This window comes from Toxorhynchites rutilus, chromosome 2, assembly GCF_029784135.1.
Source record: "Toxorhynchites rutilus septentrionalis strain SRP chromosome 2, ASM2978413v1, whole genome shotgun sequence".
Taxonomy (NCBI): domain Eukaryota; kingdom Metazoa; phylum Arthropoda; class Insecta; order Diptera; family Culicidae; genus Toxorhynchites; species Toxorhynchites rutilus.
In genome coordinates, this window is record NC_073745.1 from 65,331,910 (window position 1) to 65,353,392 (window position 21,483).

A 21,483-nucleotide genomic window follows, 5' to 3' on the forward strand; every position below is an offset into this window, starting at 1 on the left:
GATAGAAAACATTCAAATAAACTCTTTCACATGAATGTATTTTTAAATTCCCAGAGGAACTGGCAGATTATTTTCCGGATCTTTGTCGATGCTGAATGGCATCCAAACGGAAAGAATTCCGCGCGTGTATGTGTGTGTGTGTGGCGGCTGCTTTCGAGATCTTCCCGGGGAACCGTTTGTGGCATCACTTCCCTCCTGATGGATTCATGTCTGGCCTAAGGTGCACAAACAGGCTCTTGGTGACACCGTTCATCAGATCTTCCCGGGGAACCGTTTGTGGCATCACTCCCCTCCTGATGGATTCATGTCTGGCCTAAGGTGCACAAACAGGCTCTTGGTGACACCGTTCATCAGCGCTTTCATGATAAATGAAGAGCTTCACCACAACAGCGACAACATGCTCCAATCGCTGTTCAATTAGAACTGAGTGGATTTCCGAGCGGCGCTCGCTTATATACCGATTAGTGATTTCAATAGCCTGTTTTGAAAGCAATTTTAAGACTATTGAAACAAGTTTTTGGATCAAAAAGTAACAAGTATAGAACGCGTAGACATTTTATCTTTCGAATGAAGTGTTTATCATACCATTTCGTTCAGTTGTTTAGGAGCTATTAACGCTCAAAATCTCGGTCTCCGGCGTAACGCTTTCGTTTTCGAAACTTTGATTTTACACCCCGGTATATAAATGAAAGACGTAGTCCTACGTCAAAAGAAAAAAATGAACGAAACATTGGTCGCAGTCTCACACATGCGTAATTCTCGAGCCAGCCAGTCAGCTTAAAAATCCCCGCTCCGCTGTCGTAACGATCATTCTCATTCAAACACCACATCGGTTCGCATCACAACACATCAACAAACCAACCCAAGCAGCCATGTCTTGTAAAAGAGGTAAAGGAGGAAAAGTGAAGGGAAAGGCAAAATCCCGCTCGAACCGTGTTGATCTGGAGTTCCCCGCAAGGGTAGCTAGGCCGAGCGCGTTAGCACCAGTCCACCTAGCCGGCATTATATAGTTTCGGCCGCCGAAGTGATCGTGTTGGCTGGCGAAGCTGCTCGCGACGATAAGAAAACCCGCATTCGAAACAGAACACATTCGGTTCGGTGGACATCAAGACAACAATAGGCAGTTGCAGCGAGTGGCGAGTGGCAAACGCAATCGCAAAACGACAGCAGGTAGCAGAAGAAAAAAGTTTGTTCTTTGTACAAACTGCGTTGGTGGCAAATCCAGAACAAGGCGGCATCGAGGACGTTCGAAATGTTTTTTTTTCAAAACCACGAGTACACAGTTTTCTAAATTGGAACCATTCCATAAAACACGGCGCTTTTCAGGGCCATTAAACCTTCCAAAAAAGAGTTTAGGAAATACTGTTCAATGCTTTCTAAAACAATATCCAAAATAATAATAAAACACAAATTGATTTTTTTCATGATTTGTTTACCAGGATATGATGAGTATGTGAATTTGGCAGTTGTTCTGAGCTTATTGATGGTTGGGGACTTTCCCGATTATTCAATTTTCACCAATTCTTAAATTGCTTCTAGATTGAAAGTACAGTAATTTATATTTAGCTCGACATTTAGATAATTGGATGGACCTGTAATGCGACATTTTTGTGACCATAGAGTTCGGGGTCCAAATTATGACCCCACATTGAAAGTAGACACTGTACCACTGTCATCGGAAATGTTCAATTACAGGTTAAAATCGCCTCCAATGCGACACTGAGTGTTTCTCCGGCACGTCGCATTAAATGTAATTTACTGAACAACATGTAACAAGCTGGATGGGAAGAAACTGAAAGCTGTGGCGAGTGGCAAACGCAATAGCTAAACAGGAAGGTTTAACCGAACAAGATGGGAATATCGAGTGATAACAAAAACACAACACCAAATGTTCTTTTCAGAACCATACAGTAAACTAATCCATTTTCCAGGTAGATAGGTAGGTATTCACGTAGGAGAAGAAAATAAAACAATATATTTAAAATATATATTTAACAAAAGCTGTCCCCTTTGTATAGTCCTACGTCACTCCGGTTATGTCCCCGACATTACCCACCCGTCTTTTTTTATTAATTAGTTTATTTTTACAGGCTCAGTTACTTAAGTTTAAAGGAGCCGAATTCTTAAATATAATTTTTAAACTATGGTTAGTAAGGTGGAAAACCGATTACTCGCGGTGTACGCGAGTTTAGGAGGGTGAAATATTTTTAGGATATAAGGAAATTGTAACAATGTTGATGAACACTCATTTCATAAATCTATTCGTATATCTATAGTGTATTTAGATTTCAACTTATTCTACTATTTATAGCAAGGGGACGAATTACCCGCAAAGGACTTACTGTTTGATGATTAGGCAAAAAGTTTATAACTATTTGCTGCGATAACTACTACCATAATGCATTAATTGATTTAAATTGGGATTCGTTTGCAATTGTATTTCGTGAATAGTTTCATTCATTCGCTACTTTAATCAATAATTTAATCAATACACACAAAAGATAGCTCTGCGCAGCGGCGATATCGTACCCAATTAGGATCATCCGAGGTGGGATTACTGCTAACTGAAGAAATACAATTGATTACTAAGCCAACGGAAGTCCTACGTCAACCTTGCGGTTATAACCCATCCATAGTTTTTACAATAATATAGACTTGAAACATATTTTCCTTATTCAAAGATCAAGATCTGAACATGGTTTAAAATACGACGAAAGTTTCGGATCGATTTCAGAACAAACTCATCGATTTTCAAATGATCGATTTTTCTCCTCATCTGCTTCTCTTGCACGAGAGCACTGCAGGATATCGATGCAATTATCTGCAATGGCTTCTGTAAGTCTTCGTTCCACTTGAAATGCTTCAATCAAACCTTGACTGTCCGTGACATGGTCAACAGTTCCTCCCAATTGTTTTGGATGCGCAAGGGATGCACTAAAATGATGTCGATCGTCAATTTCCGGCAAACGATCTCGTCCATCAACATGGTAATGCAAGCTGTTAACGAGGAACATAGTAAAGTGTTGCAGTAGCTTTGAAAGAAATTGAGCTGAATACAGCAAAAATAAACTCCATCGTACAACACAGCTCTATCCCGATCGCACAACCACTGAGTCCTAACAAGCAACTTGCCACATCACATATCACACGGAAGCACCGTCTTTGCAAGAAGGGGACGAGTACAATGAAGTTCCCGTTGCAAAAAAAATCGAAGGAACGAAAGAAATGGATGCAGAGATTGCGGTACCACTAGCAAGACGAGAGGAAAAATTTCATTTGTATTTGTCAGGTTTTGCTCCTCAAGCAACAGTGGATGAAATTGCTGACCTTGTGAAGAATCTCAACACTGATGAGACTTTTGACGTGACGAAGTTGGTTCCTAAAGGTAAAAATCTTTGTGAACTCACCTTTGTGTCGTTCAAAGTCGACATTGGTTTACATCTAAAGGATTTGGCCCTTCAACGTTCGACGTGGCAGAAGGGAATAGTCTTTCGCGAATTCGATTCAACATCACGAAACAACTTTCGCACCTCAACCGCATCAATCAGCCCATCGCAGTGGCGTCACTCTGCAAAACAAACGGGTATCCGAGCACATCCGAATCTGTAATTCGATCACAGCTGATCACCAAGCTTCCGATAATCACGTTCGAAGTTCACTGACTATTTACTATCAAAACGTTAGAGGACTTCGAACCAAAACAAATGATCTTTTTCTTGCTCTCGCTACATGTGAATATGACGTTAATCGCTGTGATCGAAATGATGCTAATAGCCGATATCGTCGAGGTGGTGATGTACTGATTGGTGTTAAAACCGATCTTAAGAGCAAACAGCTGTTTGCATTGTGTTGAGGGATCTACATTTTTTCGTCGCCACCGTCTACTTACCGCCGAATGCTCACACTTCATTTTACGAGATGCACTCAGCTTGTATGCAACAAATTGTTTCGATGGCTAAGAACCGTGACAAAATGATAGTGGTAGGTGATTACAATCTGCCAAATTTATGCTGGGAATATGACGAGGAAATGAAGTCATTCTTGCCAGTAAATACGTCTACCGAATCGGAGTTAACTTTAGTAGAATCTATGTTGGTTACCGGACTACAGCAGCAAAATTCATTCATTAATGACAATGGCAGGCTACTCGATCTGGTTTTACTAGTAGCACAGCTTGTGTAGATATTTTCGAACCATCATTGCCGCTGTTGAATGTGGATCGACATCACAAACCTATCGTTTTAAAACTCGATGTTGTGCACCAGTTTATAGATAGAACAAAACATTGAACGCTTTGACTTCCATCGGTGTGATCTGACTGCACTCAATGAGAAAATTCAGCAAGTCGATTGGGAGCAATTCCTTCGAACAGAATCAGTGAACGAAGCAGTTGCCCGATTTCACGATAAACTCTTCGGAATCATTCAAACAAGTGTGCCGTTGAGAAAACGCGTGAGAATGACTCACAAAAACCAGCCCTGGTGGAATGTGGAGCTCCGTAATCTTCGAAATCGACTTCGTAAAGCAAGGAAACGGGTTTTCAAATGCAGGGGTGAGCAACGAAAAACAGAAATGCGTGAAGCTGAGGCCTAATACAACTCTCTGAACGCAATATGTTTTCGCGGCTACATTCATCGCATCGAAGATAATGTGAAGGCGGACCCGAAATCATTCTGGAACTACGTGAACAATAGAAAAACGACGAAAGTTATACCTCAAAACATGTGCTACCGGAAAACCGTTGCCATCACGTCGCAGGACTCAGCGAATCTGTTTTCGTCCTTCTTTCAAAGTGTGTCAAGTAATAACTCACCACCTTTGACTGAAAGTTACCTGAACAGTATTCCGCAGTTCGATATGAACGTGCCTCGAATTAATTTTTCAGTACACGGAGTCCTGCTTAAGCTGCAATCCATCGATGTATCAAAAGGACCTGGACTAGATCAATTACCACCGTTTTTCATCAAACAGTGTGCGAGCTCTCTTGCTTCTCCAGCAAGCATTCTGTTCAACCGTTCTCTTATTGAGATGCTCTTTCCGCCTCGATCACACCAATCCATAAGTCGGGGTCGATCAACGATGTAGAAAACTATCGTGCGATCTCCATTCTTAGCTGTTTACCGAAGGTCTTCGAAGGAATGGTACATGATGTGCTCTACCAGTCTACGAAATGCATGATCTCTGACGACCAACATGGTTTTATGAAGAAACGCTCGACTACAACCAACTTGCTATGCTTCGTATCGACTCTGGTAGACAAAATGGAGAAACGGCAGCAAGTCGACGCTGTGTATGTTGACTTCGCCAAAGCATTCGGCAATGTGCCACACATACTAGCTGTTGAGAAGTTCAAGAGGATAGGAATTCCAAAGTGGCTAACACGATGGATTCTATCATACCTCACTGGACGCTGTTCCTCAGTGAAAGTTAGTGGTGCCTACTCTGCCCCGTTCCAGATACATTCCGGAGTCCCTCAAGGTAGTATCCTGGGGCCGTTGCTCTTCGTTCTCTTTATTAACGACCTATGCATAACACTGAAATCCCCAAAATCGATGTATGCTGACGATCTAAAAATTTTTCGAGTAGTCTCAACGCTAGTAGACTGTTGTGCGTTGCAATCGGACGCCGACACGATTTTGGAATGGTGCAGTTTGAACGGGATGGATGTTAATGTCAGCAAATGTTGCGTGATTTCATTCAGCCGCTCACGTACACCGATTGTCTTCGACTATAAAATGGCGACAACAGGTTTGAAGCGTACGAGAATCATAAAAGATCTGGGAATCCTCGTAGACAGCAAACTAAGGTTCACGGAACACATTGCGTCAGTCACTGCGAAGGCATACTCCATGTTAGGTTTCATCAAACGAAACACGAAATGCTTTGAAGATATTTATTCTTTGAAAACACTGTACTGTTTGTCGCGACTGCTAATATACTCATCAATCGTGATCGGCTTTTCATTTCTGTAAATTTTTTTCTGGAAAACTTTATAAACTCTTTTATGTAGCCGACTAATACGTGGGTGCTAATCACGTAGTGCGGCGTTGACTCCACACTGCAACACTCTCTCAGCTCAATGGAAGCGCGTCGCGCTATCAGCGGAGAGAGAGAGAGTGTCGACAATGTTGAGCTCGTGATGTTACTGCTGCTGCTACCGAAGTAGACCGATGCTGCTGCTGCTGCCACAATAAGCAGACCGATGCGGCGTCCAATTCGATTCGCTAACGATGAAGCACACCGATGCAAAACCCAGCTGAATTGCTGGCTGCACGGATTTATTTCACCGCTGCTGCTGCTGCTCAATGGCTGATTGCTCGGGTTGGCTCCGAAGTTCGTTCCGCTGCTTGTTGCTCCTGTTGGTTCTTATGGTGTTGCTGCTGCTAGCTTAGCTAGATGTTGCTCGTTCCACGTCCGTTGTAAGAATAACCGCAGCGCTTTTTTTTGCATTAAATTCAGATTTATTCATACAATTTTTGGTTTACAATCATTCTTACATATTAAGTGATTCCGCAGAGTTGCGTTTCATACTTCGGGTTGAATTATAATTTTTATATTAAAAGTTTATTTTCCTAACGGTTGTTATTTCAGCTTGAACAAACATATGTTCTATTTATTTTCGATTTATACTACCTACAATGCGTCTAATTCAACTATATATACATATTTACAAATATTTACAAAATTGAAAGAAAAAACAAAAAATGAACATATGTAATCTATGAATAAATATTTCTAATCGTTTGCCATTCTGAAACTAGGGATCTGGCGCGATTGCGTGCTTCAAAGTCTTCGATTCTTCGTGCTATTTGGTCAAAACCTGCCAAGGTGTTGTGTGCCTTGGAAGTTGAAGTGTGCCTTGGAAGATTCAGAACCATTTTCAAAAATTTGTTTTGAACTATTTGTAGTTTTTTAATATGAATTTTAGCACATTCCATCCAAACAGGAGAGCCGTACTCTAACATAGGAGACACAATCTGTTTAAACAGCGCAAGCTTGTTCGAGATAGATGTTTTCGCTCTTCGAGCAATAATCGGATAGAGTCTTTTTAACATTATAATTCCTTTTTTAACTCTGTCGTCCAGATGCGACCGGAACAGCAATTTGCTATCAAGGATAACTCCAAGATATCGTACGTCGGATGACCATTCGATTTCATTATCTAAAACCTTAACCTTCATCATTGGTTTCAATCTGTTGGTATTCCGATGCGGAAATACAATGACTTGAGTCTTTGCAGCATTTATACGGATTTTCCAGATTCTAAGATACTCAGTGTAGCTATCAAGTCCGCTTTGAAGTTTGGAAACAAGGGTACGGATTACTCGCCCATTGTAGCTTATTGCCGAGTCGTCTGCGAATAACGACAATGTTCCACCATTTGGCAAAGGTGGAATATCCGAAGTGTATAGGTTATACAATATAGGGCCCAATATACTCCCCTGGGGAACACCAGCGATTATGTTATAGCGTACCGAGAGCGCACCGGCAATGCTGACCTGCGATGTTCTTCCTTGGAGATAGTTCTCGATTGCCTTCACCAAATAGGTTGGGAAATTGAATCTTCGAAGTTTGAATATCAGACCGCTATGCCAGACGTTATCAAAGGCTTTCTCTATGTCCATCATAGCCATGACTGTCGTCTTTGATAGGTTCTTAGATCGCTTGACTAAGTTAGTAACCCTCTGCAACTGGTGGACTGTGGAATGTCCTCGTCGAAAGCCGAATTGTTCGTCGAGAAGGATGTTGTTCTCCTCAGTGTGTTTGAGTAGTCTGGTGTAGATAACTTTCTCAAACAATTTGCTAATTGACGAGAGAAGGCTAATCGGGCGATAGCTTGACGGAATTGTGGGATCTTTACCCGGCTTGAGGATTGGCACTACCTTCGACAGCTTCCAAGCAGAAGGGAAATATCCAAGTTCTAGGCAACGATTAAAAAGGTTAACTAGGAGAGTATTTGCTTTTATACCGAGTTTCTTTAGCACGATGTTAAAATGGCTATCGAAACCAGGAGCCTTCATATTGCGGGTGCTTTTAATAATTTGTTCAATTTCAATTGTGGTAATTTTTTCTCCCTCGGGAAACTCGAATGTCACAGTAGCAAGTTGAGAGATACACTGCTCGATAGTCGCTTCCATCGGACTATCAATAGCCTGTCCTAGTGCATGCGCAGCCTTAAACTGAATCGAAATTGCGTTTGCTTTTTCAGCGGATGTTAGAAACACGTTATTATTTACCGTAAGTGGAGGAACTGGTTTCGGTTTACTTTTCAAAACTTTAGTCAATCGCCAGAAGGGCCTAGAGTAGTTAGGTAGATTCTTAAGCTCATTTTCAAACTGTCTATTCTTCAGTTTTTCTATCCTTGTTGCAATAACCTTGTTCAATTTTCGATAAATAATTTTCCTATTCAGATTTCTCGTTCTTTGAAAGTGACGTCTGACACAGTTTCTGAGAGATGTTATACGTTTAGTTTCTTCGTCCAAACTTGTAAATTTACTTGTAACATGCGTTGTTGGAATAAATCTGCCTTCTGCTTCATTGATGTTATGGGAGAATGTTTGCAGTACATTGTCGATATCTTCCACCGTTTCTAATGGAGTGTTCTCGTCTACTCGATCTTCCACGTACTGCTGAAACCGAGACCAGTTAGCACGATGATAGTTGCGTTTACGATATTGTTGGTGTTGGTTTGCGGCTTGATCTAAATCCAAAACCACTGGAAGGTGGTCGGAGGAAAGATCTGTTATCGCACAGGGCTTGGAACATCCGTCAGCAAAATGTCAAGCGTCGAACCGGCCCCTGTCGGGGAGTAGAATGTTGGAGTATCCGAATGAAGAATCATGTAGTGTCCTGCCTGGAGATCATCGGCAAGCACTGTTCCATTCTTGTTGTTCCTGTTGTTCCCCTAGGTTGAGTGACGAGCATTGATATCACCGGCTATTACTAATTTACCACTACGTCGAGTCAGCTTCTGAATGTCATTTTTAAATCTTGTTGAGCTTCCATCAGAATTCTTGCATTGAATTTGGCAATAAACGGCTATCGTGGTGGTTGGACCATCTGCAGTCATCAGTTCAATGCCGACAGCTTCAATGATAGTCAGACCAAAATCGGGCATCGTCCTGAACTTGAGCCCTTTACGGATGACTATGGCTACTCCACCTTTAGCAGCCTCAACTCGATCAAGTCTGAAAACGAAGTGATAAGGTAGACTGAAGTTCACGTTTGGTTTGAGGTGTGTTTCTGTGAGAAAGGCGACGTCTATTCGTTTGTTTTGAAGAAATTAGGTGATTTCCACCTATTTGGCCGCCAAAGAGCGGGCATTCCAATTAAGGATGTGAAGGATGAATGTTAAGCTGCATGAAGTAATGCATCATCTGCATCATCATTTTTTGTAGATCAGCAACGATGGCTGCTAGATGGGCAGTCGACTGGGATAGGGAATCCATAGACTGGTTCGCATTTTGTCTGGAATACGGCTGTTCTGCTTCAGGTGACCACTGGTTTGAAAAATCCGAAGGTTGATGATTCGATCTAAGCCCAGGAGGGAGTCTAGATGGAGGTGATTTTCGTGTCTGTCGTTGGCAGGGTAGTGGGAGCGGAGCAAGATTTGGTACTGCTCTCAGCTGTGGAGGTGATAGTTCGGGAAAGCCATTCAAATCAATAAGTTCTTGCTTCTTCTTCTTATATTGTGCTGGTTGATTCCTTTTTGTAGCTTCCATCCTGATGCGACGATACTCCTCACGTTTGGGACAAATCATGTCGGTTGACATATGATCTCCTCCACAGTTTTTACATTTGTAGACATTTACTTCTTTGAGAGGACACTTTTCTGTAAGATGTTGATTTGAGCAAATATTGCAATTTGGCTTCAGATGGCAATTACGAGTACCATGGCCAAAATTTAAACAGCGCATACACTGCGTAATGCTCCGGTTGGGTCCTTTATACAACTCCCATTTGATTCTCAAGCTGCTGATTTAACGAATGGCTTGCAATGCACCTAGTGATGTGCTACCTTTAGCAAAATGTACCAAATATAGGCAGTCACAATATTGTTTCTCTTGATTTCGTCGGTTCATAGGGAAAATTGCCTGTGGTTGCAGTTTATATATATCGCGAAGTTCCGCTTCAATGTCCTCGGTTGCCATGACATGAAGCCCTCTGATAACTACTTTGAATGGCTTCTCGGCTGCTATGTCGTGTGTGTAAAATTCAATGCTGGCCTTAGTCAAATACGTTTTAACTTTGTTATAATGTTCGCGGGTTGATGTCACAATTTTTATTCCCATCCTTGTAAGTTGGTACTCAGCGTTTACGCTGATCGCTTGTATTGTCCGCTTCAGATTTTCCAGGGGACACGATTTCACTATCAAAGGGGGCATCTTTTGTTTTATCGGGTGATTGCTCGTTGTATTTTTCTCGGGTTCTGCGTTAATGGTTGTCATTTCTCGAACGGACGGATGGTCTTCTTCCGCATCTGCTAAGATCGCAAATCGGTTCCTGTTCCAGTTTGATTAGGCTAACGGTGGCGGACGAATAGAATCGCTGCTGTAACGTTCGTTAGGACTTTCCTTTGAATCGTCAAGATGTATGCTTTTTTTCTTTCTCTTTCCTCCCATTTTCACTTTCAAACTTCACTACACGCTGTCTACCGCTGTTCTTGTTGTTCTTATTGCTGATATTGTTACTGCTGCTGCTGCTGCTGCTCGTTGCTTCGCTGCTCACTTGCTTGCGAACGAGAAAAGATGCCGTTTGACGCGGAAATAAAAACACAGAAACAGCGCAAGGAACGATAGGAAAACCACACAACGATATTCAAGTTGGATTACCACTGGTGGGGTCCAATCTTGGATCGAGGCGCAGCGAAAGTAAACTGAACTGGACTGCTCAGCAGTCCGATGTCGAATGATAACCGCAGCGCCGAACTGCGAGCGCTTTTATAGCATGGCTCAACAGCTTTCCTTCTTCTGATTGGTCTATAGCTCTCATGGCATGTTACTCATATATCTTCCTATTATTATAATTTTTTTTTATTTTCGCCAAATGAGCTTTGAGGAATAAAGTGATAAATTTTAAATCATCATTTTCTATACTCTACCCTGAACTCTACACTGTTCATTGGTGCGTAGTGTGTTGGAATACGGAGTACAAGATTGGGCACCGTTCCATGTAGTCCACATAAATCGGATAGAGCGAGTCCAAAAACATTTTATTCGGTATGCTCTTCGGAACCTAAACTGGAGCGATAGGACGAATCTGCCAGTGTATGAAAGCCGTTGTTTGCTGATTGACCTGCCAACATTAGCAAGTAGACGAGTGCTTCTTTAGCGATTACTCGTCTTTGACGTCTTGACAGATCGCATCGATTGTTCAGACATATTAGCGAAACTACGTTTCAACGCACCTCTTCGAGTGACGCGGCAATCAGAATTTCTCCGCCGATCGAATCACCGCACCACCTATGGTATGAACAAACCGTTGGACGTCTGTTGTAGCAAGTTCAACGAAGTGTCTTATATGTTTGACGTTGGTATATCAAAGAATGTGTTTAGGCTTAGACTTAGTAATTAATTATATCTGTACGATTTTTTTTATGTCGAAGATAAACAAACAAACAACATAAGCGTTACGAGTATTGTTGTCTTTTGTGTAGTATTTATGTGAATCTGGATTTCCTACAATGCCGCTGATGGAAACAAAACACCGTAACAGAGTGATTATCGAAGATGTCATGAGGTGTTCTACAACGTCCTCAAGAATAACGATTTTGGCTGAAAACGTTCAAGCATAGGTGCCATACTGACTTGACATTTTTTTTATATCTTTTTTGCAATCAAATACAAGTATAAAATCTTTTTTTTTGCGAATATAAATTGAAAACAGGTTGTATTTTTTTACTATTTTGCTGATATTCTACAGACAATCTTCCGAAATACGGATAGGGGGGAAAGCACTGGGATTAATTTTCGTAAAGGGGGGAATGGAGCAAAAAAGGTTGAAAGCCACTGCTATAGAGGCTTTAAATTTCATAGTTCATTTGTCTCTAGTGTCTGCACGATTTTCCCAGGTTCCTACGTTTAGGAGACCGTGTTGAGGCAACATATTCTAGTCTGCACAAAGACAAGCGAGTACAAAAAGTACTCGCAGTTTGCATTTATTTGCAAAGCCGATTTCCCCAGATATCTTGGTTTTGAAGTCTGTGTTAGGCAAACACATTCCAGTCGGAACAAAAATGTCCCCGATCTGCATGTATTTGCAATGCCAATTTCCCCACGCTCCTTGGATTAAAAGTCTGTGTTAGGGAAACACATTTCAATCGGAACAAAAATACTCCCGACTTTCATGTATACGCAATGCCGATTTCCCCAAGGCTGCTTGGTTTGGATGGCTGTGTTGGGGAAACCGTAAATCGGGCCAATCAAAACAAGGCAGTTAGGGCGTTTAGATAACGCTTGACATTTTACAGTAATTCAATTGTTTATCTAATGAAAAATAACATTTTATTAATTGCTTTGGGCTATTTGTTGCGGGATTTCGGATTATGTACATGTGCACACGATCGTAGTATGAACAAGACTCCTTTATTCATTCTTACTTAGTTTACACGTTAGTTCTTAAATCTAGTACTGCGCTAGCTAATTGCGCATGGTGGGAGAAACCTGGAACAATCAATAGCCAATCAGAACGATGTAGAAAGCAAAGACAAATACCAATATGCTTACGCCAACGCGCTGCTGGTAGGTCTTGCTGTGCGCTATCGTGTGTGGTAAGGAAAGGGGCAAGAAGGAAAAATAACTGCAGGACGCATTGTATACGTCCTATGAAATTCGATACCATGGGAGTGTAGCGATTTATGACTTGGGACTAGATGCATTGGGACACCAGTGTTCTCATTATGTTGCAACACTTGCGAGGTATAGAAATGTTCAGCTACAATCGATTAGCTGTGAAATGACATGAGCCAACGCGGATATGCCATGTAATGAAATTTGAATAAGCGCATCAAGTGCATGTATGGGAATCAGCAGAAACTAAGTCAACTCTGTTTCTAGCGAAACATTAAGATCAGTTATTTATGATCTTTGGAAAATCTGTTACAGTATACCCTAGCAATTGATGCAAACATCTTTCCGATCGAGTAAGAAATGTTTAAGTTATAAGCATTCGGAATCTTTCATTTTTTCCTGCATGTTCTGTGTTTAGGTTTTCATTTTACCCCCATATACTCCGGTTAGACGTAGTCCCACGTCAAAAAATAATATTCAGAAAAAAATATTTTTTTCCTGCATAGAGCCACCATATTCAGTATTAAATATATGGTAATTGGTATCCTAACGGTATCATATATAGTTTACAACCTATTCTCATGCCTACCAAGTTTTTTTTTTCATAATTTCATCTAAATCGATCGGGGAAAATCTGATGAAAATTGATCTCCGGTCGTAAATAACGTAAATCCCAAATACGCATTTTCGTAGCACTTAAAAATCCCAAAAAACTGCAAACAACACGGCAACAACAATGCAGAAGATAACTAAGTACCCATTTACGCATTGATAAAATACGAAGACGCTACCACTTCGTCAGGTGAAACTATGGAACGGAAACCTTGTTTGTACGATGGTGCAAACATTATCACGCATACGGTATTGGCGGAGCTTACAATCTGTACCAAGGCACCGACCGGGTAATTCGGATGGAACTAATTTGTTGGCGACAAATGTACCCTTGTCAGAATAAATCATTGCACAAAATTGTATTACAATTGGTTTTAGGATAAACTTTTTTGACTTATGATACAGACCACTAGTGTATCATTATATCATCCAATAATCAAAAAGAATCTTTTCTTACAACTACTTTTTCGACGACTTTTTTGTAGGAAAACAATTCGCTGCCTCCAACGCGCTGACGGTACATCTTCGCTCGCACAGTGGCGAGCGTCCGTACGTTTGCACCGAGTGCGACAAACGATTCTCCCGCCAGGAAACCCTCACGATTCACAGGAACCGCAAGCATCTGAACGACAAGCCCCATGCGTGTATGCTCTGTCCGGCGACCTTTGTCACCACCTGTGGCCTCACGGCGCACATGAAGAGTGAACACGGCGATCGGTACTACCACATGTGTCCAACGTGTGGAAAAGTGTTTGCATCAATGCAGAGTTTGAAGGTGAAGTTTACAAAAAACAAGAGTTTATATTTTTACCTTCACGATTAATTTCACAGCATCACCAGAAAACCCATCTCAAGGAGGGAGAAACAGAGGAAGATGAACATCAGCCAATGATCCAATTCGTCGTCGAGCAAGAAATTGTAGTGAAACAAACCGCGGATACGTTAGAGCGAACGTAGTCGTCATCAGTGAAAACTTGAAACTTGTGATAAACACTAACGTGTGAAATGAACTGCAATAGTCGGAATTTCTTTCTAAGAAAATATTTTTTTTTGTACTGAAATTAAAAGGTTTTATTTTCTTAAGTCAACCATTTATGTCAGTGCTCGATGCATAATCTATTTTTTTGTAAATAATTTGTTTTTTTTTCATTCAAAAAATCACCTTTTGCGGCGTTTCAACGCTTAAAGTGCGTTTAAATGTCAAATCAACACTTTTCTGTCGAAAAGAAATCTCCTGTAAACTTGAGAGAAAAAATGCATCCCAACCTATAGTTATAGTTAGTCAATGTGATCCACGCACACAAGAAACTTAAGCCAAATTTAGACAACAGTCATATTGCCGTCCGACGCTTTCTTTTATCCTAACTTCGAAAATAGACCCGAAGTGGCCTTGATTTTGTCTCCGTTGGCTGCCCTGAGTTCGGTGATAACCATCTGCCGGCTGAATCCCATCGATTCCAGCTCGACAACATCCATCTCGGTGAACTGGTCGGTTGGCAGCAGCACTAGCGGGACGTCATCCGCTGGTGCCGGTGGCAGCGGTGGTTGTGGCTGCCCACCTGTTGAAGTTGGTGTGCCGCTACTGCTGCTAGCGCTGCCGCCGGTGTTATTGTTGCCACTGCTCGTTGATGCTGCAAACAAAATTTGTCTAGTGTAGTGAGTTGGAAAAGAAGACACACTTTTGTACAAAGTGCGTTTCAAAGGGTTCATTACTGTAAGCATTCAAGGAATGAGTAAACGTCTTGTTACTAAAACTCTTCAAAATATGACCCTTGGACAACAGCTGCCAGTGTTTTTCTATAATACATCGGTTCCCTGGAACTCTTCGCGCCGAAGGCTGTTCATACGGAACCTCAATCACCGTATTTCCTAGAGAAGATACTGGAAATATTGAGTACTTTATCCAGGCGTTGTTGCGTCATCATCTTTGTCTGTGTCAGTGTCTTAGAATATCAACAAATATTCACGAGTAACGAATATGATTTTATTTCAGTGTAAATGACTGTTTTTCCAACTTGAAACACATTGCCCTCATTATATTAATCCGCGTTGACGGCATTGAGCTTTGTATTACGAAATGGGGGAGTAGGCATGACAATATGGGTTTGCAGAAGGAAAGAACACACTTTTAAACTTAAAATTATGAATGAAAATTATTTTTCTCAAATCAAATTAGTACTCCATGTAAATTAAAATCACTTTTGCTTGCAAGTAGTGAAAAAATATCATACAAAAATTGTGTCTAAACATAATTTTATATTATAATGGTAAGTTTTGGAGAGAATATCTGAAAATTCATAGAAAATAGTTTGAATTAGGGTCAGAACAACGTACTTCTAGGAGGAAAATAACGCCAAGAAAAAAATTTCATACAAACTTTAGCAATTTAAAATTGCCTCAGGGCCGACTAATCTGATAGAGAATAGTTGGCCTCATACAAACTTATGTCGTATCCAAATGTCGACAACATTCCGCCATCAACGCGAATGACAATAACAAACGAGTTCATTTTGTTCATATCGCTGATGAATGAACAAATTTGCTCAAATGAATGAATGTGGCGTTGAGTGGGGTTCATAACTTCGCTGTTATTTATACTTTAAATTTCAAGAGCAATAAATTGATGTTCATCACATTCGAAACGATATTTTCTGACATTGATTTTTTGTCAAAATTCTAAAATAAAAAAAAAATATTCAGGCTGGATCTTTTAGAGAACGAATACGCCAGAGTTCGATGAAACGAATTTTGCAAGAAATCGCGCATGATTTTGTTTGGCGAGACGGTAACAACGGCATAAATAAAAACCAACCGCACACGGTTGCCTCAGATTGAAAGTAAACAACAGCTGATGTTCATTTGGCTAAAATGAAATTTAATTATCGCATCTTGAATAATCAAGATGAAAATGACACTGGGTGGAAAAATAAACTTCAAAACATATAGAACAACAAAAGTTCATTTGCTCATATTCACTGGTTGTCTGGATCTGTCATTTTGATTTTCGTTTGGAATATATAGGCTTTCGATGCAACCCAGCCCGAAAATCTATGCATTTGAGCTTGGCGAAGATTTTTTTTTCTCTATTATAGTGACTTTTAACACATTTCGGCAGGTTCGTCACTTTTACGTCCATTTTGGAAGAATGTCGGGAATGAGAATTGAACTTGTGATCTCTGTGTGAGATGTATGGATGTTACCACTACGCCAGATCGCCTCCGCTTAGCGAAGATGCTTTTTTCCAACATTGGTCTGTGTCCTTTTACATTGCTCAATACCTGGCAATTCCTTCAATGAGTTTTATTCTTTAGTCCGTAAGAATACTTTAGCTAACTGGCAGTGCAAATGGAAGGAAGATGAACTGATATTTCTGGCATGATTTGAGGAAGGAACTCGAGGTCAAGCTGAGCCGAAACATTGGAGACCGAACACGCGCGATTTGGGGTGTTCGTGGGTCATTGAAAATCCATCTTGCTACAGTTTCAACCAGGATACTCAGAAAAGTACGTGAAATTACTGGAAGACTTTCTGGTACCATTTACCTAGGATTTTAGGCCTGAAAACTTCACTTTTCAGCAATACAATGCAGCCATCCATGTCAGTAAAAGAAGTATACAGAGGTTTTCGGAGCGAGACATCAACGTCTTGGACTGGCCAGCACGTAGTCCAGACCTAAATCCAACTGAGAATCTTTAGGGAATTCTTGCACGACGTGTGTAAAGTGGTGGAAGACAGTACGGAATAGTTCGGGAACTAGAAGCTGCTGCAACGCTTGAAATTCTCGTTAATACAATGCCCAACAGAATTTTCGAAACTATTCGCAAGAAAGGAAAGCAAACCATTATTGACACACTGAAGCACTGAAAAAGGTACAGGAAACCCCATTTTTTGCGGTTTTTTGTGCGTTATATTAAAAGAAGCATATTTGTCGAAGTTATCGTCCATTTATTTTCTTTCGATGGTTTGTGTTGGGAGGACAACCCTGACGAGCAACGTACATCGAGTCGGAGGCTCGCCATCTGACAGCTGTCAGATCGGATGTCGACCGTGCTCGATAAGAGGAGACATCGCTCAACTCTTTCTCTTGTGCGTGGCACGTCATCGGGAAAGGCCACGTTTATAGATCGCACATAGTCTCATATTTTAATAAAGTTTTAATTTGTTTGTTGTATAACCGCGTGCATTTTTATTACAACAAAGTGGCGACGAGTATTATCGGTGTCGGTTTTGCGCGTCAGTGATCCGATTTTGCCAAGTTTTGTCGGAAATACGTTCGCGAAATAAAAAGTAAGGTTACCCGAACTATGGAATCAACACAGCAATCATCAGGAGCATCCAACCAAGCATCGAACACTAACACGATGCTTATGCAGATCCTGATTCAACAGCAAACGTTGATGACGAAACTCAACGATCAGATGTCAGCGACCCAGCTGGCCCTCAAAGAGTTATCGAGAGATGAAATCGCGCTAGATTCGCTCTCCAGTAACATCATCGAGTTCGTCTATGATCCGGAACATGGGTGCACCTTCGATACGTGGTACTCGCGATATACCGATTTATTCGACAAAGACGCAGGAAAGTTGGACGAGGCAGCAAAAGTCCGGCTCCTTCTAAGGAAACTGAATCCATCAGCACATGAGCGATACACTAGCTTTATTCTTCCGAAAGCGCCAAAGGACTTCACGTTCCAGCAAACCATCGAGAAGTTAAAAACCATCTTCGGGGCGACGACCTCCATCTTCCACAGACGCTACCAGTGTCTGCAAACTTCCAAGGACGATTCTGACGATTTTGTTTCATACTCCTGCAAAGTGAACAAAGCGTGTTGGAACTTCAAGCTGGGTGATTTGACGGAAGAGCAGTTCAAAACGCTCATCTTTGTGTGTGGACTGAAATCACCGAAAGATTCCGACATTCGCATGCGTCTGATCACCAGGCTGAATGACATGGCGGACATAACCTTGGAAAAAGTCGTCGAAGAGTGTCAGAGCATGGTTAACCTCAAAAAGGACACCAGCCTCGTGGAAAAACTTTCTGCGTCGGTAGCAGTACATGCGGTTCATCAGCAGGGCAGCTCGAGGTTCAAACGGAAGCAGCAAAAACCCAAGCACGAGTTCAAACAGCAGACGTTCGGTAGTGGATTTAGCAACGAGCAGCCTAAAACACCATGTTGGTCATGCGGGGGCATGCATTTCTCGAAGGATTGTCAGTTTCGGGAACATCAGTGCCGTGACTGCAAGAAAAAGGGACATAAGGAAGGATACTGCGCCTGCTTCTCTAAAAATCAGCCAACGTCAAGAAGAATGTAGGAGCGACCAAGAAGGAAGTGAATATCGTTTCCGTCAAAAATATCAGCCAGGGGAGGAAGTTTGCCGAGGTCCGGATGAATCATGTTCCGACACGACTACAGATAGACTCAGCGTCGGATATTACTATCATATCCGAGCAACTTTGGAAGCAGATTGGTCAGCCTCCGGGAGTGCAACCCTCCTGCAGAGCTAAAACCGCTTCTGGAGAACCCCTGGACCTTATATTGGAGTTCAGGTGTGACGCGGAAATTGGCGGTATTTCGAAACGAGGTTTGTGCCGTGTAGTACCCGCTAATCTGAGTCTGAATATTTTAGGTGCAGACTGGATTGAATTGTTTGGGCTGTGGGACATCCCGTTCAGCTCATTCTGCCGCAAAGTCAGCGGTTCATCATCAAATGGCGTTCAGGCGTTGCAATCACAGTTTCCCAAGGTGTTCACCAGCAACTTGGGTCTATGCATCAAAACAAGAGTTCGGCTCACACTGAAAGGGGACCCAAAACCAATTTTCCGTCCTAAACGTCCCGTGGCATACAGTGTGCAGAATGCTGTGGAAGACGAAATTCAGCGTCTACAGAACCTGGGCATCCTCGTTCCTGTCGACCATTCTGACTGGGCAGCACCAATCGTGGTTGTGCGCAAACCAAATAGCACCATCCGCATTTGTGCTGACTTCTCCACCGGGCTCAACAACGCTTTAGAGCCGAACCAGTATCCATTACCACTACCTGAGGACATTTTCACGAAAATGGCAGGCTGCAGGTGGTATAGCCACATTGATTTGTCGGACGCATACCTCCAGGTGGAAGTCGATCCCAGAGACCAGCATTTACTCACCATCAACACGCATAAGGGATTGTTTCGCTACACCCGTATCACCCCGGGCATCAAGTCAGCGCCGGGGGCATTTCAACAGTTGGTGGACACAATGATTGGTGGTCTCGCTGGCACGTGTGGTTATTTAGATGACATTTTGGTCGGTGGTCGCACTGAAGAGGAACACGATAACAACCTAAAACAAGTGCTCCGCCGTCTCGAAGAGTACGGGTTTACCGTCAGAATAGAAAAATGCAGTTTTCGGATGCCTGAAGTGAAGTACCTCGGACAGATATTGGATGGGAATGGAATCAAGCCGGATCCCAACAAGACATCGGCTATCGCAACCATGCCAGCTCCTCACGACATCCCTTCGTTACGTTCGTATCTTGGTGCCGTTAATTATTACGGAAAGTATGTTCCGGAGATGCGCAAACTACGGTACCCGATGGACCAACTACTGAAAGCTGGCGTGAAATGGGAATGGTCAGATGCATGTCAGCGCTCGTTCGATCGATTCCGTGACATTCTGCAGTCTCCGCTAGCACTTGCCCACTACAATCCAAAACTGGGTCTTATAGTTTCGGCAGACGCTTCACAGCACGGTATTGGCGCTCGCATTGCTCATCAGTTCCCGGACGGAACAGTTAAAGCGATTTCCTATGCTTCTCGCAGTCTCACACCAGCAGAGTCCAACTATAGCCAAATCGAGAAGGAGGGTCTCGCACTCATCTTCGCCGTAACTCGTTTTCATCGGATGATTTTTGGTAGAAAATTCACACTTGAAACCGATCATAAACCGTTATTGGCCATCTTTGGCAGCAGAAAAGGAATCCCGGTGTACACCGCGAACAGACTACAGCGTTGGGCACTTACACTGTTGCTGTATGATTTCAATATCCAGTACGTCAAAACGGAGAGTTTCGGGTACGCAGATATTCTATCTAGGCTGATCAACACCCATGTTCGGCCGAATGAAGAATACGTCATTGCATCGATCGAGTTGGAGGACTGCATGCAGAACATAATCAAGCAGTCCCTGGAAGATTTCCCCGTCACCTTTAAGATGGTCCAAAATGAAACGCAGTCGGATTTAATTCTCAAACAGGTGGCGCTGTACATACAATCTGGTTGGCCTTCAAACAAGTCCGATCTCAGCGACCCTCAGCTGCAACAATACTACCAGCGTAAAGACAGTCTTTCAGTTGTTTCCAACTGCGTGTTGTACGGAGAACGTTCAGTTATTCCATCCAAATTTCGGACCCGTGTTCTCCGTCAACTCCACAAAGGACACCCCGGCGTGGAGCGTATGAGGACGGTGGCACGTAACTATGTCTATTGGCCTGGCATCGACGAGCAGATCACGCAGCTCGTTCGTTCATGCACCGAATGCGCTAAGGCAGCGAAAACCAGCAGTAAAGTAAACCTGGAGAGTTGGCCTTCACCGCAAAAACCATGGCAACGTGTACATGCAGATTATGCTGGACCTGTGGACGACTTCTACTACCTTATCGTGGTGGATGCATTCAGCAAATGGCCTGAGGTGATACCAACCAAGCGAATCACCACTGAAGCAACACTCACCATGTTCAGAGAAATTTTTGCAACTCACAGTATGCCAGAGACGCTGGTAACTGACAATGGTCGTCAGTTTGTCAGCGAGGATTGCGAGCGCTATTGTGAGCAGAACGGCATACTCCATCTGAAGACACCGCCATATCACCCACAATCCAACGGACTTGCTGAACGCTTCGTAGACACGTTCAAGAGGACACTGAAAAAAATCACATCAGGGGGAGAGGCGAAGCAATAGCAACCTTTTTGCTTTGTTATCGCTCTACACCGTGTCGAAGCGCACCCCAGGGAAAATCACCAGGCGAGCTGCTACTGGGTCGGCGACTCCGAACTTCATTGGATCTGTTGAAGCCACCCACACCATTCCACAAAGTTGCAGATC

At 42.4% G+C, this 21,483-nt stretch overlaps 2 protein-coding genes across 2 annotated transcripts in view; one reads left to right on the plus strand and one right to left on the minus strand.

The window, feature by feature from the left end:
* LOC129770423 (zinc finger protein ZFP2-like) overlaps nucleotides 1–15,030 on the plus strand; it is a 27,271-nt gene extending 12,241 nt beyond the window's left edge. The window contains exons 6-7 of the mRNA XM_055773257.1: nucleotides 13,886–14,175; nucleotides 14,232–15,030. Coding sequence (XP_055629232.1) covers nucleotides 13,886–14,175; nucleotides 14,232–14,357 — 416 coding nt within the window. The 3' untranslated portion in view covers nucleotides 14,358–15,030. The remainder of the gene's footprint in view (nucleotides 1–13,885; nucleotides 14,176–14,231) is intronic.
* Nucleotides 14,468–21,483, minus strand: part of LOC129770427 (protein DDI1 homolog 2) — a 14,989-nt gene continuing 7,973 nt past the window's right edge. The window contains exon 4 of the mRNA XM_055773265.1: nucleotides 14,468–15,031. Within this exon, the coding sequence (XP_055629240.1) occupies nucleotides 14,757–15,031 (275 nt within the window). The 3' untranslated portion in view covers nucleotides 14,468–14,756. The remainder of the gene's footprint in view (nucleotides 15,032–21,483) is intronic.